The following is a 14,409-nucleotide window of genomic DNA, read 5'->3' on the forward strand; positions in this document are numbered from 1 at the left end:
CTCAAACAACAATCCATACAATAGCAATTCTCTTCAACGACCGGTCAAACAAGAAGAAGAGAAAAATAACGAAGACAATTGCTATTGTATGGATTGTTGTTTGAGTTTGTGCTTCCATTGTGTATTATGCCAACGTGTCAACGAATGCTGTAAACATATGTGTTAATATCCGGGTCAGCACCGAACCTAAACGCACGTCTGCATACGTGTCAACCGGTTCAGCTAAGTGCGAACTAATATCTCAATCTGTGCTTCCATTGTGTATTATGCCAATGTGTCAACGAATGCTGTAAACATATGTGTTAATATCCGGGTCAGCACCGAACCTAAACGCACGTCTGCATACGTGTCAACCGGTTCAGCTAAGTGCGAACTAGTATCTCAATCTGGTGCTCGTTATGTTGGAGCAATGACCGAATTTCCACCTATCTGTCCAAAGTAGGGGCTCCCGTTCTCGCTGCCGTTAGCGAATACCGCGGATCCGAGAGATTCAAACTCATCAAACTAGCATCTCGATCTGGTGCTGGTTATCTCGACGCAATGAATTCTTATACCGCACATCTACTATATATATATACGTATATATAAAAGCCGATAATTCTTTAATATACGCAACATGAACAACTTAGAATACTCCTAACTAAAAATAAAACTAATAACAAGCCTAAGCTTAAGCTTAGTGACGACTGATATGTGTTCGAGTGAACACAACTACGGTTGTCAGTGGTGACCGGCGGTCAAGACCGTTGGAGTTCGAAGAAATCGAAGAGCCAGATTTGAGATGTCGATAACGAAAGCAGCCAAGAAATTGAAAGTTCGTTTGGAAATGCCAGTTTTCCCAAGTAAGCCACTGTAACTTATTGAAGATGCCCATAACGAAAGCAGCCAATAATTTAAAAGTTCGTTTCGCACTGTTAATTTTTCCAAATAAGTCCTGCTACTAAACACCCTTTATCGAATTTCTAATAATAATATGTTATTGATAATTAAATATTATTAATATTAATAATAATCATAAATAACATTAATAATAACAAAAGAAAAGAAAAGAAATTAAAAAAAGGAAAAAAACCATAATAAGATAACACTGGTGGGCTTTTCTAGAAAAACTCACTAACATAAATATAACATAATACAATATAACATAATATAATATAATAATATAATAATATTATTATATTATATTATATTATACAATACGCTATACACACGTACCTCCGAAAGTCTTGCGTCGCCGCATAACCCCGACATCTGACTCTCTGACGTACATCAGGTACCTAATAATAATAGAAAACTAAATGTTTTAATACTAATAATTATATGTTTAGAATAAAAATAATAATAATATAATAATTAATATTTTAATAGTATTTTACTATAATTATTTTAATAATATTTTAATAATAATAAAAACATAATAATTTATATTTAAATAGTTTTTAAATATTATTATTTTAATAATAATAATAATACTATTTTAATAAATACAATAATAGTATTTTATTTTACTGACAATAATATTTTCATAACAACAATATCTTAATAATAATATTAATATTTTAATAGTAATAATATAATAAAAATTTTAGCGCTAACGGTAACAATACGGGAAATCTATTTTAAGTTTAGGAGTCCCGGCGAACTAGGGTTACCGTCAAACGGTCGGCGCCTAGGGTGGTGGTGGGGCGGTGTCCCTAGCAGGACGGCCGACATGTGGACAAAGGCATGTTATTGTCGGGCACTGCCTGCTACTGTTGTCGAGCCTGTTAACCTCCAACGTGCGTCTTTCACGGCATGTTAGCCTCTAACGTAAAGAGTAAAGTGCTCATGCTTTCATTTTTGTTGTCTTCTTATGTTAAACCCACGTGATTCAACTATGTATATTTGTACATATGTACTTTTAAATTTAAAAAAAGTGAAAAGATGTTGTTGTCTTTTTATGTTAACCCACGTGAAAGCTAATTGGCCATACTTTTACTAACCCTGGTTCATATTTCAATCAACCATGGTTAACTTAAATCCCCATTTAAAGTTTAGGAGGCCCGGCGAACTAGGGTTACCGTCAAACGGTCGGTGCCTAGATAAATTTCTAAAGTAAACCATTCACCAAATCTCTGTCCTAACATCTACAACTATGTCCTAACATGTAAAAAATAAAGATAAAACGAAACCTGGTTTAACTCCGACTGACCGTTAGCGCCGTCCGGCATCTCCTCGTCCGGCTCCGGAAACATACATGGTTCAACTCCGACTGACCGTTACCCGTCCGGCATCTCCTCGTCCGACTCCGGAAACATATATGATTGTTGGTGTTGGTTGAATGAAGAGGGTGAGGGTTAAGAAAAAATAAATAAAGGAAAAAAGAAATGGTAGAGAGGGAGGGGAGGGAGTCGGGCTTCAAAAATATACAAAAGCCAATACGCCGCGTATAGGGCTATACGCGGCGTATAGCCCGTACGATCCGACAACCCTATGACAGGCCAGGCTAGGACGTCAAATCGTACCCTAAAACGCCGCGTATAGGCCTATATGCGGCGCCTAGGGTGGTGGTGGGGCGGTGTCCCTAGCATGACCCTTTTGTTTTCTGGTTTAGGCCTCTCTTGTACTAGTTCTTGAATAGTTGATTTCAAAAATCTCAACTATTTGGTACCGGCACTTCGTGTAAAGTTCAGAAAATACTGGTACCGTACCAGTTTGGGTCTCTCCTCTACTGACATAAATATACGTATATTTTTAATCTTTATAATGTAGGAAATTAGTCATTTGATTAAATAATATACTGATATGTTTTGATTATATGACTAATATGTTTTGATTAAACTGACATAAATAATTTTTTATTAAAAATAAAAAGGTAAATTGTATTTACCTTCATACAATCCCAACTGTGGTGGTAGATGAGCAATGGTGTTGAGGTGGTGGTGGTAAGCGGTAACTGACTTTTTTGATAAATTATCTTAAATTAGGGTTTAGGTTTGGGGATGGAAGGTCGGTGGGTTGTTGATATGGTGGTGGTGGTGGCTGGATTTAATGGTAGACTCCGACTGATGTGGTGGTTTCCCGTGGTTGGGTGGGGTGTGGAGAGAGAGAGAGTGTAAGTGAGTGAGTTTATATTTATATATAGAGTTAATTTTAATTATTAAATGCCTTTAATGGGGTAGGGTAAAATAGTCATTTCATACATATTTCCCCGTCATCGTCCTCGTAAGTTGGTTAAGAGACAACTCAGCAGCCACGTATTGTAATAAATGACTACTCAACAACCACGTCACCAAAAACTAACGGCTGATTAAGTTTCTGTTAAGTTAGCACCCACATGCGTAGTGGGGATTATGTTTTGCCATTTTCATAGTTGGGACTTATATTTATCAATCCGGCATAGTTTGATTTATATGAAGCCAATTTACCGAAATAGAAAAATACTTTATTTTGGTTAAAAATGAATCTCCAAATGATATTATACAAAATGAGAAAAGTGGGAAATATTTGCAGTCACAAAAAAAATCCTCAAAAAAAAAATAATGAAAAACTAATAAAAAAATCATAACTCAAATTTTAATAAAAAAATGCAAAAAAAACACAAAAATGTTTTCACCGTCTTCCTCGTTCTAAAAAAACAAAAAAGACACAATGTTGAGGAAAAAAATTATTGTGTCTTTTTATTTATTATTAATAATTCAAAAACCCAATTTCTATAAATTGTAATAAGCAAAGTAGTGATTACATCGAAACAGAAGACAAGCGGGCTACAAGCTGCGCCGCTACCCCCTTTTGAATTGCAAAACTCAATCTTTTAAAAACCACATTCGCTGATCTTGGAGTCATAATATTACTATGCATAACCCGTTAAACTCGGGTAAGTAACTCCATAACTTCATTATAAAAACCATGGGGATGGTAACCAGTTTTGGGTTGCTCCCATAGGTGGTCCACCAGTTTTTTTTTTTTAATAAATAGGTTATGTACCGTGTGTGATCTTGTGTTTGTTTTTATAAAATTAATATTTTATTTTCAGATTGTAATTTATTCTATCAAAATTAATATTTTGTTTCATAATTTATTCGACTTTGACTTTATACACAACTTATATTCATTCATCAAGATGAAAGTATTATTTAGACAACCCGTGTTATAGACAGTATCTAGCCTATTACAGTAATATAGCATTATATTATACAGACTAAAATGATAAATAACTATGATACAATGTAATACAATAATATTGGTACCTTGCTAGTTGGATTGTTAATGGTTAGCCCAATATATATCAACTTATAAAATGTACATAAGATGCATGTACTTGTCTATCACTAACAAAGTCTCTAAACTCACTTAACCCATAACCCGTAACCATGAAAACCATGGAACCCTTTAGTGAACTAGAGCATGCACGCAACAGAACGACCCTGAACCACCACCAGACGCCATAAGAAAGCAGCTGCTCGTCAGGGTTCCGTCTAGGCTCACATTGGTTTCTTTGTTTTTCATTTTAACTTTTGTACTCCTCATCCTAAACAACCGACTTTTCACTTAGTTTGCCACCAATTCAACATCGCCAGAGAAATCCAATCGCCTTACCTGGCAAAGAACAGCTTTCCATTTTCAACCGTCAAAAAATTTTATTTACGGTACCATATAATTACCCAATCAAATTCACTATTCACTTGATTTTTTCAATATTAATTTTTTTCGTCTTGTTTTATTTCATGGTTATTGATAATGCTCATGGCTGAACTCTTTGCTTTAGATCCTAACGGTATGTAAAATTTCATTTTATTTTATTTTTATTTAATTTTCAAATAGCCTATAGTTGGTGTCTAATGTTTGTAACAATTTAATTATTCTAAATGTTTTGTCACTTACTTATGTCATGAACTATATGAATTTGTACTAAATTTAAAAATTAAACTAACTCATTTAGGTCCATTGTTGCACATGGGTTGGTACCATCTATTCTATCAATACAATTCATACATACCGGTTTGGGGCAATATGTCATGGGGTCACTCTGTGTCCAAAGACATGATTAACTGGTTTGAGCTTCCGGTCGCTATTACCCCAAGCAAATGGTATGATATCGAGGGTGTTTTATCGAGGTCTACCACCGTACTCCCCAACGGTCAGATCTTTGCATTGTATACGGGAAATACTAATAATTTTTCCCAATTTCAATGCAAAGCTACACCTGTTGACATATCTGACCCACTTCTTGTGAAGTGGGCCAAGTATGAAGGTAACCCAATCCTTTACACTCCACTTGGGATTGGGTTAAAAGACCATCGGGACCCCTCAACAGTTTGGACGGGTTCTGATGGAAAACATAGGATGATCATGGGATCTAAACGAAACAAGACAGGACTTGTATTTGTTTACCATACTACTGACTACACGAACTACACATTGTTGGATGAGCCGATGCATTCAGTTCCCGATACTGATATGTGGGAATGTGTCGACTTTTATCCGGTTTCGTTAACCAACGATACTGTCTTTGATATGGCAGCATATGGGTCGGGTATCAAACACGTGATTTAAGAAAGTTTGGAAGGACATGGTAAGGATTGGTATTCAATTGGGACATATGATCCGATAAACGATAAATGGACTCCTGATAACCCAAAACTAGACGTGGGTATCAGGTATCGGTGTGATTACGGAAGGTTCTTTGCATCCAAGAGTCTTTACGACCCGTTGAAGAAAAGGCGTGTTACGTGGGGTTACGTTGGAGAATCGGATAAATCTGACCAAGACATCTCTAGAGGATGGGCTACTAGTTATGTATGTTACTTTCATATTTGAACTTTTGCTTTAGCATAAAAAGGTGTAACGTGTTCGTTTTTGTAACAGAATATTGGAAGAACCGTGGTACTCGATAGAAAAACCGGGACCCATTTACTTCATTGGCCAGTTGAGGAAATCGAGAGTTAAGATACAACGGTCAAGAATTTAAAGACATTGAGCTAAAGCCGGGTAGGATCATTCCACTAGACATAGGCACAACTACACAGGTACAAGACAATAAGTTGATTTTAACTTATATGTTTTTACATAATGTAACATGTGACCATTGCAGTTGGATATAGTTGCTACATTTAAATAGATCAAGATGCATTAAAAGCCACACATGAAACTAATGACAAATATGGTTGCAACTCGAGCTCGGGTGCAGCGGAAAGGGGAAGTTTTGGACCATTTGGAGTTGCGGCTCTTGCTAATGCAACCCTTTCACAGTTAACACTGGTTTATTTCTACGTCGCTAAAACTGCCAATAAAGGTCTGACAACACATTTTTGCACCGATAAGCTAAGATAACATAAATATAAACTAGAACTTAAAACTTAGAATTTATATTGAACTAATTATAATTCTTAAATCACAAAAACTAAATATTAAAGAAAATACAGGTCAACACTCGACTATGATGGCGAGAGGGTAGTGTACGGGAGCACTGTCGAGGTGGTCAATGGCGAAGAACTCACAATGAGGATATTGGTAAGTAAAGTTTCAAATATACATCTAACTAGTTTTAGAGCCTGTGTTACACACGTGATTATCCAAATTATAAAATTACAAGTAAAGCAAATAATTACATAACTTATTTGAAAAAATATATTACATATATGTCTGAATCTATAATATTTGTACATAAATTAATTTTATTTATATCACAAAATGATTTTTTTAAATGAACTTAATAAAAAAATGCACGTACAAATTCTAACTTTCATCCGTTTGACATTTTTAAGCTAACACTTTGAACCCGTAACAAATTTGATGATAAATCTATTTGCATTCTCAAACTTTTAAAAATACTCAGATTTCTCATTTTTTACATGTAACAAATTTTGATCATAAATGTAGTTAACTTGTACCAAACAATCTATTTATCAACTTTTGACCCATAAAAATCAAAATTAAGTTCCAAAAAAAACCCGAAACAATCATAGGTAAAAATACTAAGAAATAAATATGATAAACCTTGTTATGTCTGAAAGTGACTGGTATATACTATCTTTACGTTTTAACATATATATAGTTTACTAAATTAACCGAAAAATAAATGAATAGATTTAAAGCGTAGATTTATAATTTATAAATTTATATGACAATTTATAATAAAAATACTAATAATAGATCAATTGATTGATTTAAAAAAAATGGATCGACTTTTAAGCATATATTTATAATTTAATGATTAAAAAATAACTTTGTAAAATGAAAGCATATTCGAGTTTTATTTTTCTTTACAATCTCCCACAATAGACAGAGTACAATATATTAATGATAGCATTTAAAATTATATGATTTTTCAATCTTTGACAAACATGGTTTATTGTTGATTTTTGGATTCACCAAGTATTTTGGAATATATAGTAAAAGAATTTTTTAATATTTATTTTTATAAAAATATAAATATAAATAGAGTATAAAAAGAAAGTGAATAATTATTAATCTATTACATATATTAGGATTAATTAAGTTAGTTTTGGAGGGAAAAGAATGGTGAGAATTAATCAAAACACAACAAGTGTCTACAATTATTTTAGTTTATTAGAATAGGTAGATTGTATTATTCGGCGAGTTTTAAAACTATATATATAGTTATATACTATGGATCTATGATAATATTATGTGATATATAAGGTGGATCATTCGGTGAAGGGTGTATCCTACAAAGGCAATATACGAAGACGTGAAGCTCTACTTGTTCAACAACGCCACCCGTACGAGTGTGAAGGCATCTCTCAAGATTTGGCAAATGGCTTCTGCTCAAGTGAAGCCTTATCCTTTTTAATTAGCATTTACATATATTCATTTAATGAAGTGTGATTTGTGTTATCATTGATTGTTTAGAGTTTAGACTATGCCTTGTGCTTTATATACAAGACAGTGAATAACAAAAAACCGAGTAAACTAAATAAACTGCGTACTACAAAGAAAACTATAGATGATTAAGGGAAAAAAAAAGGATTAATCGACAAAAATCCCACGATCAAATATCAAGTATCAACACTAGGGGTGGCAAATGTGACTCCGTTAGGTTGAATGGGTTATAATAAATGTATATATCGGGTCAGAATGGGTCAAACTAAAAAAAGAAAATGATTAAAACGAGCCAAAATGGGTTGACATTTCTCGAGGGTTTTTTATTTTTAATGCAGCGAGAAAAACGGAGAAAACTTTTTTAGTTTTTTATTTATATTTCGAGTTATGATTTTTTAATTATTTTTTTTGAATTTTTAATAAGGGGTTATTGAAATGGGTCAAAATGGGTTGAGATTTCAAAAACCCCCGTTAAAAAATTCAAAAAAAATAAAATAAAATAATTAGGGACCAAAAGAGAAAGTTACGATTACAAACGGTGAATACACGAGAAGCAAAAAATACATGTATACTTATTCATGTTTCATTGTTTTGCATACACAAGGGTTAAACCTCAGGGCAAAATGTCCAAACTTTTGAAGAACCGCAGCACTGAATGCTGTCGGTTAGCCGTCAACTGTCCTTCAACTTAAGGGCATTCTTTCTCATACACTTCACTCGCATATTTCCAGTTTATTACTTTCCATATGTTCTTCAAATAATCTGGTCTAACATTCTTGTACTGCATTCATGTGTAGAAAAAACAGTCAAACATAAACAAATGATCATTTGTCAAACATAAACAAATGATCTTCAAATATATAAAAGCTTATGTGATTACCTGTAAGTAGTATGCATGCTCCCAAACATCTATGCCAACCAGCGGAACCAAACTTGCGCCTTTTGTAACCAATGGGTCCTACGAATAGACATTGCGCGCACGACAACAGTAAGGAAGTGTTAGACCTACAGTTCGACATGTCTATTTGATGCGTATAGGCCTATAGGCCCTGATGTCTCGTATAGTACGAGAGGCCTATAGTTCATCACTAAAGAACTCTTTGCCTCGTATAGGCCATAATATCTCATTCTTGTTCAAAATTTTCAGATTTTTTCAAAATTTCGCCTTCACTCGTATACGCGCTATACTTCTCGTTCAGGTTTTCATCAGTGTCGTCTGACACCATCTGACATCTATACGACTCGTATAGGTCTATACAAGTCAAAAGATGTTAGATGGTGTCTGGATATAACGCCCTTAATAACATGTTAAGCATCTTGTTATTAAACAAGTGTCCAAGAACAAAACTAGCACTGCATACCTGGTTTGCAGTTGTTTCTACCACGAGCCTTTTCAACTCCTTGTCCACTGCAAGCCACTGATAATATATATATCATAAACATATATATCAACCATAGTTCAAGCGCAGACCACAAATGAACAAACAATAAACATAAACACAAAACATACCACCCATCCAGAGCCTTGGAACGCAGCACCTTCAGCATTCATCTTGGCAATCAATTTTTCCATATTACCAAAGTGCTGGTCAATGGCCCACCCTAAAGCACCATGTGGTGGCTCACCACCTCCTTCCTGCATAAAAATGGTATCGGCTTTCAGTCGAGTATTATGCTCAGAATCATCACTGGATTATCGAAAACGAACTTACACGAATAGGGGCAAGATTCTTCCAGAAAATTGAGTGATTCACATGACCTGATGTGTGTACAGTTAGTTATTGCATAAAGTCATAAACTATGAGATATGGCAGGAACAACAAATTGAGTGATTCAAATTTATTATCCAATTGCTTTTCGGTTGATCGGCTCGGTTTATTCGGTTAGTTTATCAGTTTTTGGTTTGCTTAACAACCAAAACCAAACTTGCGCTAAAATTTTTTGCCTTGAAATACATGAAATGGAGGTGCATAAAACATGAAATGGAGTGTTAAAAAAAACCATAACCCAATTTCGATTAATCGGTTTTCGGTTTCTAGATCATTTCAGTTCAATTTAGTCGGTTTCGGTTAACTGCTCTGTTGTTGCTCACCCCTAGATGAACTCATAACACATCTATTTACCATCAAACATAAATGTTCATTTGTCAAACATAAACAAATGATCATTTGTCAAACATAAACAAATGATCTTCAAATATATAAAAGCTTATGTGATTACCTGTAAGTAGTATGCATGCTCCCAAACATCTATGCCAACCAGCGGAACCAAACTTGCGCCTTTTGTAACCAATGGGTCCTACGAATAGACATTGCGCGCACGACAACAGTAAGGAAGTGTTAGACCTACAGTTCGACATGTCTATTTGATGCGTATAGGCCTATAGGCCCTGATGTCTCGTATAGTACGAGAGGCCTATAGTTCATCACTAAAGAACTCTTTGCCTCGTATAGGCCATAATATCTCATTCTTGTTCAAAATTTTCAGATTTTTTCAAAATTTCGCCTTCACTCGTATACGCGCTATACTTCTCGTTCAGGTTTTCATCAGTGTCGTCTGACACCATCTGACATCTATACGACTCGTATAGGTCTATACAAGTCAAAAGATGTTAGATGGTGTCTGGATATAACGCCCTTAATAACATGTTAAGCATCTTGTTATTAAACAAGTGTCCAAGAACAAAACTAGCACTGCATACCTGGTTTGCAGTTGTTTCTACCACGAGCCTTTTCAACTCCTTGTCCACTGCAAGCCACTGATAATATATATATCATAAACATATATATCAACCATAGTTCAAGCGCAGACCACAAATGAACAAACAATAAACATAAACACAAAACATACCACCCATCCAGAGCCTTGGAACGCAGCACCTTCAGCATTCATCTTGGCAATCAATTTTTCCATATTACCAAAGTGCTGGTCAATGGCCCACCCTAAAGCACCATGTGGTGGCTCACCACCTCCTTCCTGCATAAAAATGGTATCGGCTTTCAGTCGAGTATTATGCTCAGAATCATCACTGGATTATCGAAAACGAACTTACACGAATAGGGGCAAGATTCTTCCAGAGATTTTGAGTGATTCACATGACCTGATGTGTGTACAGTTAGTTATTGCATAAAGTCATAAACTATGAGATATGGCAGGAACAACAAATTGAGTGATTCAAATTTATTATCCAATTGCTTTTCGGTTGATCGGCTCGGTTTATTCGGTTAGTTTATCAGTTTTTGGTTTGCTTAACAACCAAAACCAAACTTGCGCTAAAATTTTTTGCCTTGAAATACATGAAATGGAGGTGCATAAAACATGAAATGGAGTGTTAAAAAAAACCATAACCCAATTTCGATTAATCGGTTTTCGGTTTCTAGATCATTTCAGTTCAATTTAGTCGGTTTCGGTTAACTGCTCTGTTGTTGCTCACCCCTAGATGAACTCATAACACATCTATTTACCATCAAACATAAATGTTCATTTGTCAAACATAAACAAATGATCATTTGTCAAACATAAACAAATGATCTTCAAATATATAAAAGCTTATGTGATTACCTGTAAGTAGTATGCATGCTCCCAAACATCTATGCCAACCAGCGGAACCAAACTTGCGCCTTTTGTAACCAATGGGTCCTACGAATAGACATTGCGCGCACGACAACAGTAAGGAAGTGTTAGACCTACAGTTCGACATGTCTATTTGATGCGTATAGGCCTATAGGCCCTGATGTCTCGTATAGTACGAGAGGCCTATAGTTCATCACTAAAGAACTCTTTGCCTCGTATAGGCCATAATATCTCATTCTTGTTCAAAATTTTCAGATTTTTTCAAAATTTCGCCTTCACTCGTATACGCGCTATACTTCTCGTTCAGGTTTTCATCAGTGTCGTCTGACACCATCTGACATCTATACGACTCGTATAGGTCTATACAAGTCAAAAGATGTTAGATGGTGTCTGGATATAACGCCCTTAATAACATGTTAAGCATCTTGTTATTAAACAAGTGTCCAAGAACAAAACTAGCACTGCATACCTGGTTTGCAGTTGTTTCTACCACGAGCCTTTTCAACTCCTTGTCCACTGCAAGCCACTGATAATATATATATCATAAACATATATATCAACCATAGTTCAAGCGCAGACCACAAATGAACAAACAATAAACATAAACACAAAACATACCACCCATCCAGAGCCTTGGAACGCAGCACCTTCAGCATTCATCTTGGCAATCAATTTTTCCATATTACCAAAGTGCTGGTCAATGGCCCACCCTAAAGCACCATGTGGTGGCTCACCACCTCCTTCCTGCATAAAAATGGTATCGGCTTTCAGTCGAGTATTATGCTCAGAATCATCACTGGATTATCGAAAACGAACTTACACGAATAGGGGCAAGATTCTTCCAGAGATTTTGAGTGATTCACATGACCTGATGTGTGTACAGTTAGTTATTGCATAAAGTCATAAACTATGAGATATGGCAGGAACAACAAATTGAGTGATTCAAATTTATTATCCAATTGCTTTTCGGTTGATCGGCTCGGTTTATTCGGTTAGTTTATCAGTTTTTGGTTTGCTTAACAACCAAAACCAAACTTGCGCTAAAATTTTTTGCCTTGAAATACATGAAATGGAGGTGCATAAAACATGAAATGGAGTGTTAAAAAAAACCATAACCCAATTTCGATTAATCGGTTTTCGGTTTCTAGATCATTTCAGTTCAATTTAGTCGGTTTCGGTTAACTGCTCTGTTGTTGCTCACCCCTAGATGAACTCATAACACACCTATTTACCATCAATAAATCAAATTGAAATTAAAAAGTAAGCCCTCTCATGTTTAAATTCAACTCGTCAACGTCATCGTACTCAGTAAATCCCACTAATAGCAAAGTTATGGTAGGGTGGAGGGTAAGATGTAGACATCCTGGCTCAAAAATAATTTTGCATTAAGCCTTGGACATAAGGCACATAACACTCAACCATCAGGACACCGGCCGGTTGGTGCATGGACCCTCGTCTTTCGGCTTTCAACGCCACCACATGATGCATGATTAACCTTCCGCCACTTTTACCGTTATTTTCACGAAAAATTTAAAATAACGCCAAAATTACTGCAATTTCACTTTTGCCACCCCAGGCCCACACATATATACGCTATATGCGCACACCGCAAACAAATCTGTCTTTAAATTCAACTCGGGTGTTGTACAAATTCCAACTAGGCACCGATTAATCCCCGATTAATTGCTAGTCCCCACCCCACCAATTAAATTTGGGCTAATCGGTCAATTGTCAAATCCAACCAAAATCAGGATTGATCGGACTTATCGGCGGTTTCCGGACAAAATCGGCGGTTTCCAGCGAGATTCTAGCCAATTCCCAGCCAAAATGTGTTTGCGTATATATAAAACTGAAAACTAAATATAAAAATGTGAACGTGTATATATAAAACTGAAAATTTAAACATTAAAGTCCAATCCGATTAATCTCAAATATTTAAAAATAGAACTCATATTAAATTTCTATATATATATGAATTTTACATGATATTAAGATTACCAGGATAATCGACATCTCAAATATCAGTCCTTGATATCTGATATTTTTCCACATTAACTCCGCATCATTTCGATTTGGTTTAGTCGGTTATCGGTTCAGTTTCGGTTAATTGTTCTGTTTTTTCTCACCCACAGATGAACTCATAACACATCTATTTACCAATTCTTAAATAAAGTCATTCTAACATGCAATTGGACTAAACTTAACATAATTAAATTAGAAACTAATCTAAAAATAATAATAATCGAACCTCCGCCGTTGAAGTTAATGGCGCTATGCAATTTAACAGCAGTGGACGCATCGCCTTTAGCGATGGCGTCATCAAGTTGTTCTAGTGCCTTATTGTAATTAGTAACGTAAGTCTGGTGGTGCTTCTGATGATGGAGCTGCATAATCTCGCCGCTAATGGCCGGCTCAAGCTCACCGTAATCGTATGACAGGTCAGGTAGCGTGAATGTCTGCAGTCCACGAGTATGGTGGTGGTGGTGGTGGTGGTATAATCGACCTAGGGTTTTGCTGTTGGCTAGTGCTCTAAGTGCCATTTGTGATTTGTTTGTTTTGACTTTTGTGTGTGTGTGTTAATTGGCAGAGATGAAATGAGGCTTTTTATATTTTGGGTGGTATATAAGATCTGTGTGCACCAATTAAGTGTGTGGAACGTGGTAATTATATGTGAATCTGTGATTTGTTATTGGTTGTTTTGTGTGCTTTGTTATAAAACAGTAACACTAGTTTTAGGGACGTCAATACCGCTCGCTTCTCGAACCCGTTTGGCGCTTGCTCGGAAACTGTTTGGAAAACGCTCGTTTGTATTTTTGCTCGATTGTAAGCGAATCACTCTGCTCGGTTCGGTTTGAAAATGAGCCAAGCAACAAGCAAAGGTCTACTCGGTTCTGTTTGGCTCAAATATTTTTTTTATTTTATATATAACTAGATTTTCTATTCGGCGACGCGCCGGGGCAGTTGGCAAAACCCCAGCATTGAAACCCGAGCGTTGGGAAAAACCCCAGCATT

At 35.6% G+C, this 14,409-nt stretch overlaps 1 protein-coding gene, 2 long non-coding RNA genes and 1 pseudogene across 3 annotated transcripts; 1 reads left to right on the forward strand and 3 right to left on the reverse strand.

Annotated features, from left to right (window-relative positions):
- Positions 1–4,352: 4,352 nt before the first annotated feature.
- Positions 4,353–7,795, forward strand: LOC143604932 (beta-fructofuranosidase, soluble isoenzyme I-like; annotated as a pseudogene).
- Positions 7,796–8,493: 698 nt separating this feature from the next.
- LOC143604930 (superoxide dismutase [Mn], mitochondrial-like) lies at positions 8,494–13,937 on the reverse strand. Its single transcript, XM_077081250.1, has 6 exons — positions 13,646–13,937; positions 9,537–9,583; positions 9,335–9,460; positions 9,186–9,242; positions 8,705–8,782; positions 8,494–8,605 (listed from the first exon to the last, which is right to left on the reverse strand). Exons 1-6 carry the CDS (start codon positions 13,935–13,937, stop codon positions 8,513–8,515), a joined length of 693 nt encoding a protein of 230 aa, XP_076937365.1. The 3' UTR covers positions 8,494–8,512.
- LOC143604926 (uncharacterized) lies at positions 10,044–10,800 on the reverse strand. The gene is made up of 3 exons (XR_013148388.1): positions 10,675–10,800; positions 10,526–10,582; positions 10,044–10,122 (listed from the first exon to the last, which is right to left on the reverse strand). It is a non-coding gene; the product is annotated as an uncharacterized LOC143604926 (long non-coding RNA).
- Positions 11,385–12,141, reverse strand: LOC143604931 (uncharacterized). Its single transcript, XR_013148390.1, has 3 exons — positions 12,016–12,141; positions 11,867–11,923; positions 11,385–11,463 (listed from the first exon to the last, which is right to left on the reverse strand). It is a non-coding gene; the product is annotated as an uncharacterized LOC143604931 (long non-coding RNA).
- Positions 13,938–14,409: the final 472 nt, after the last annotated feature.

This window comes from Bidens hawaiensis, unplaced genomic scaffold (genome assembly GCF_021521415.1).
Source record: "Bidens hawaiensis isolate Kalapana, Puna unplaced genomic scaffold, B.hawaiensis_p1.1 tig00067336_1, whole genome shotgun sequence".
Taxonomy (NCBI): domain Eukaryota; kingdom Viridiplantae; phylum Streptophyta; class Magnoliopsida; order Asterales; family Asteraceae; genus Bidens; species Bidens hawaiensis.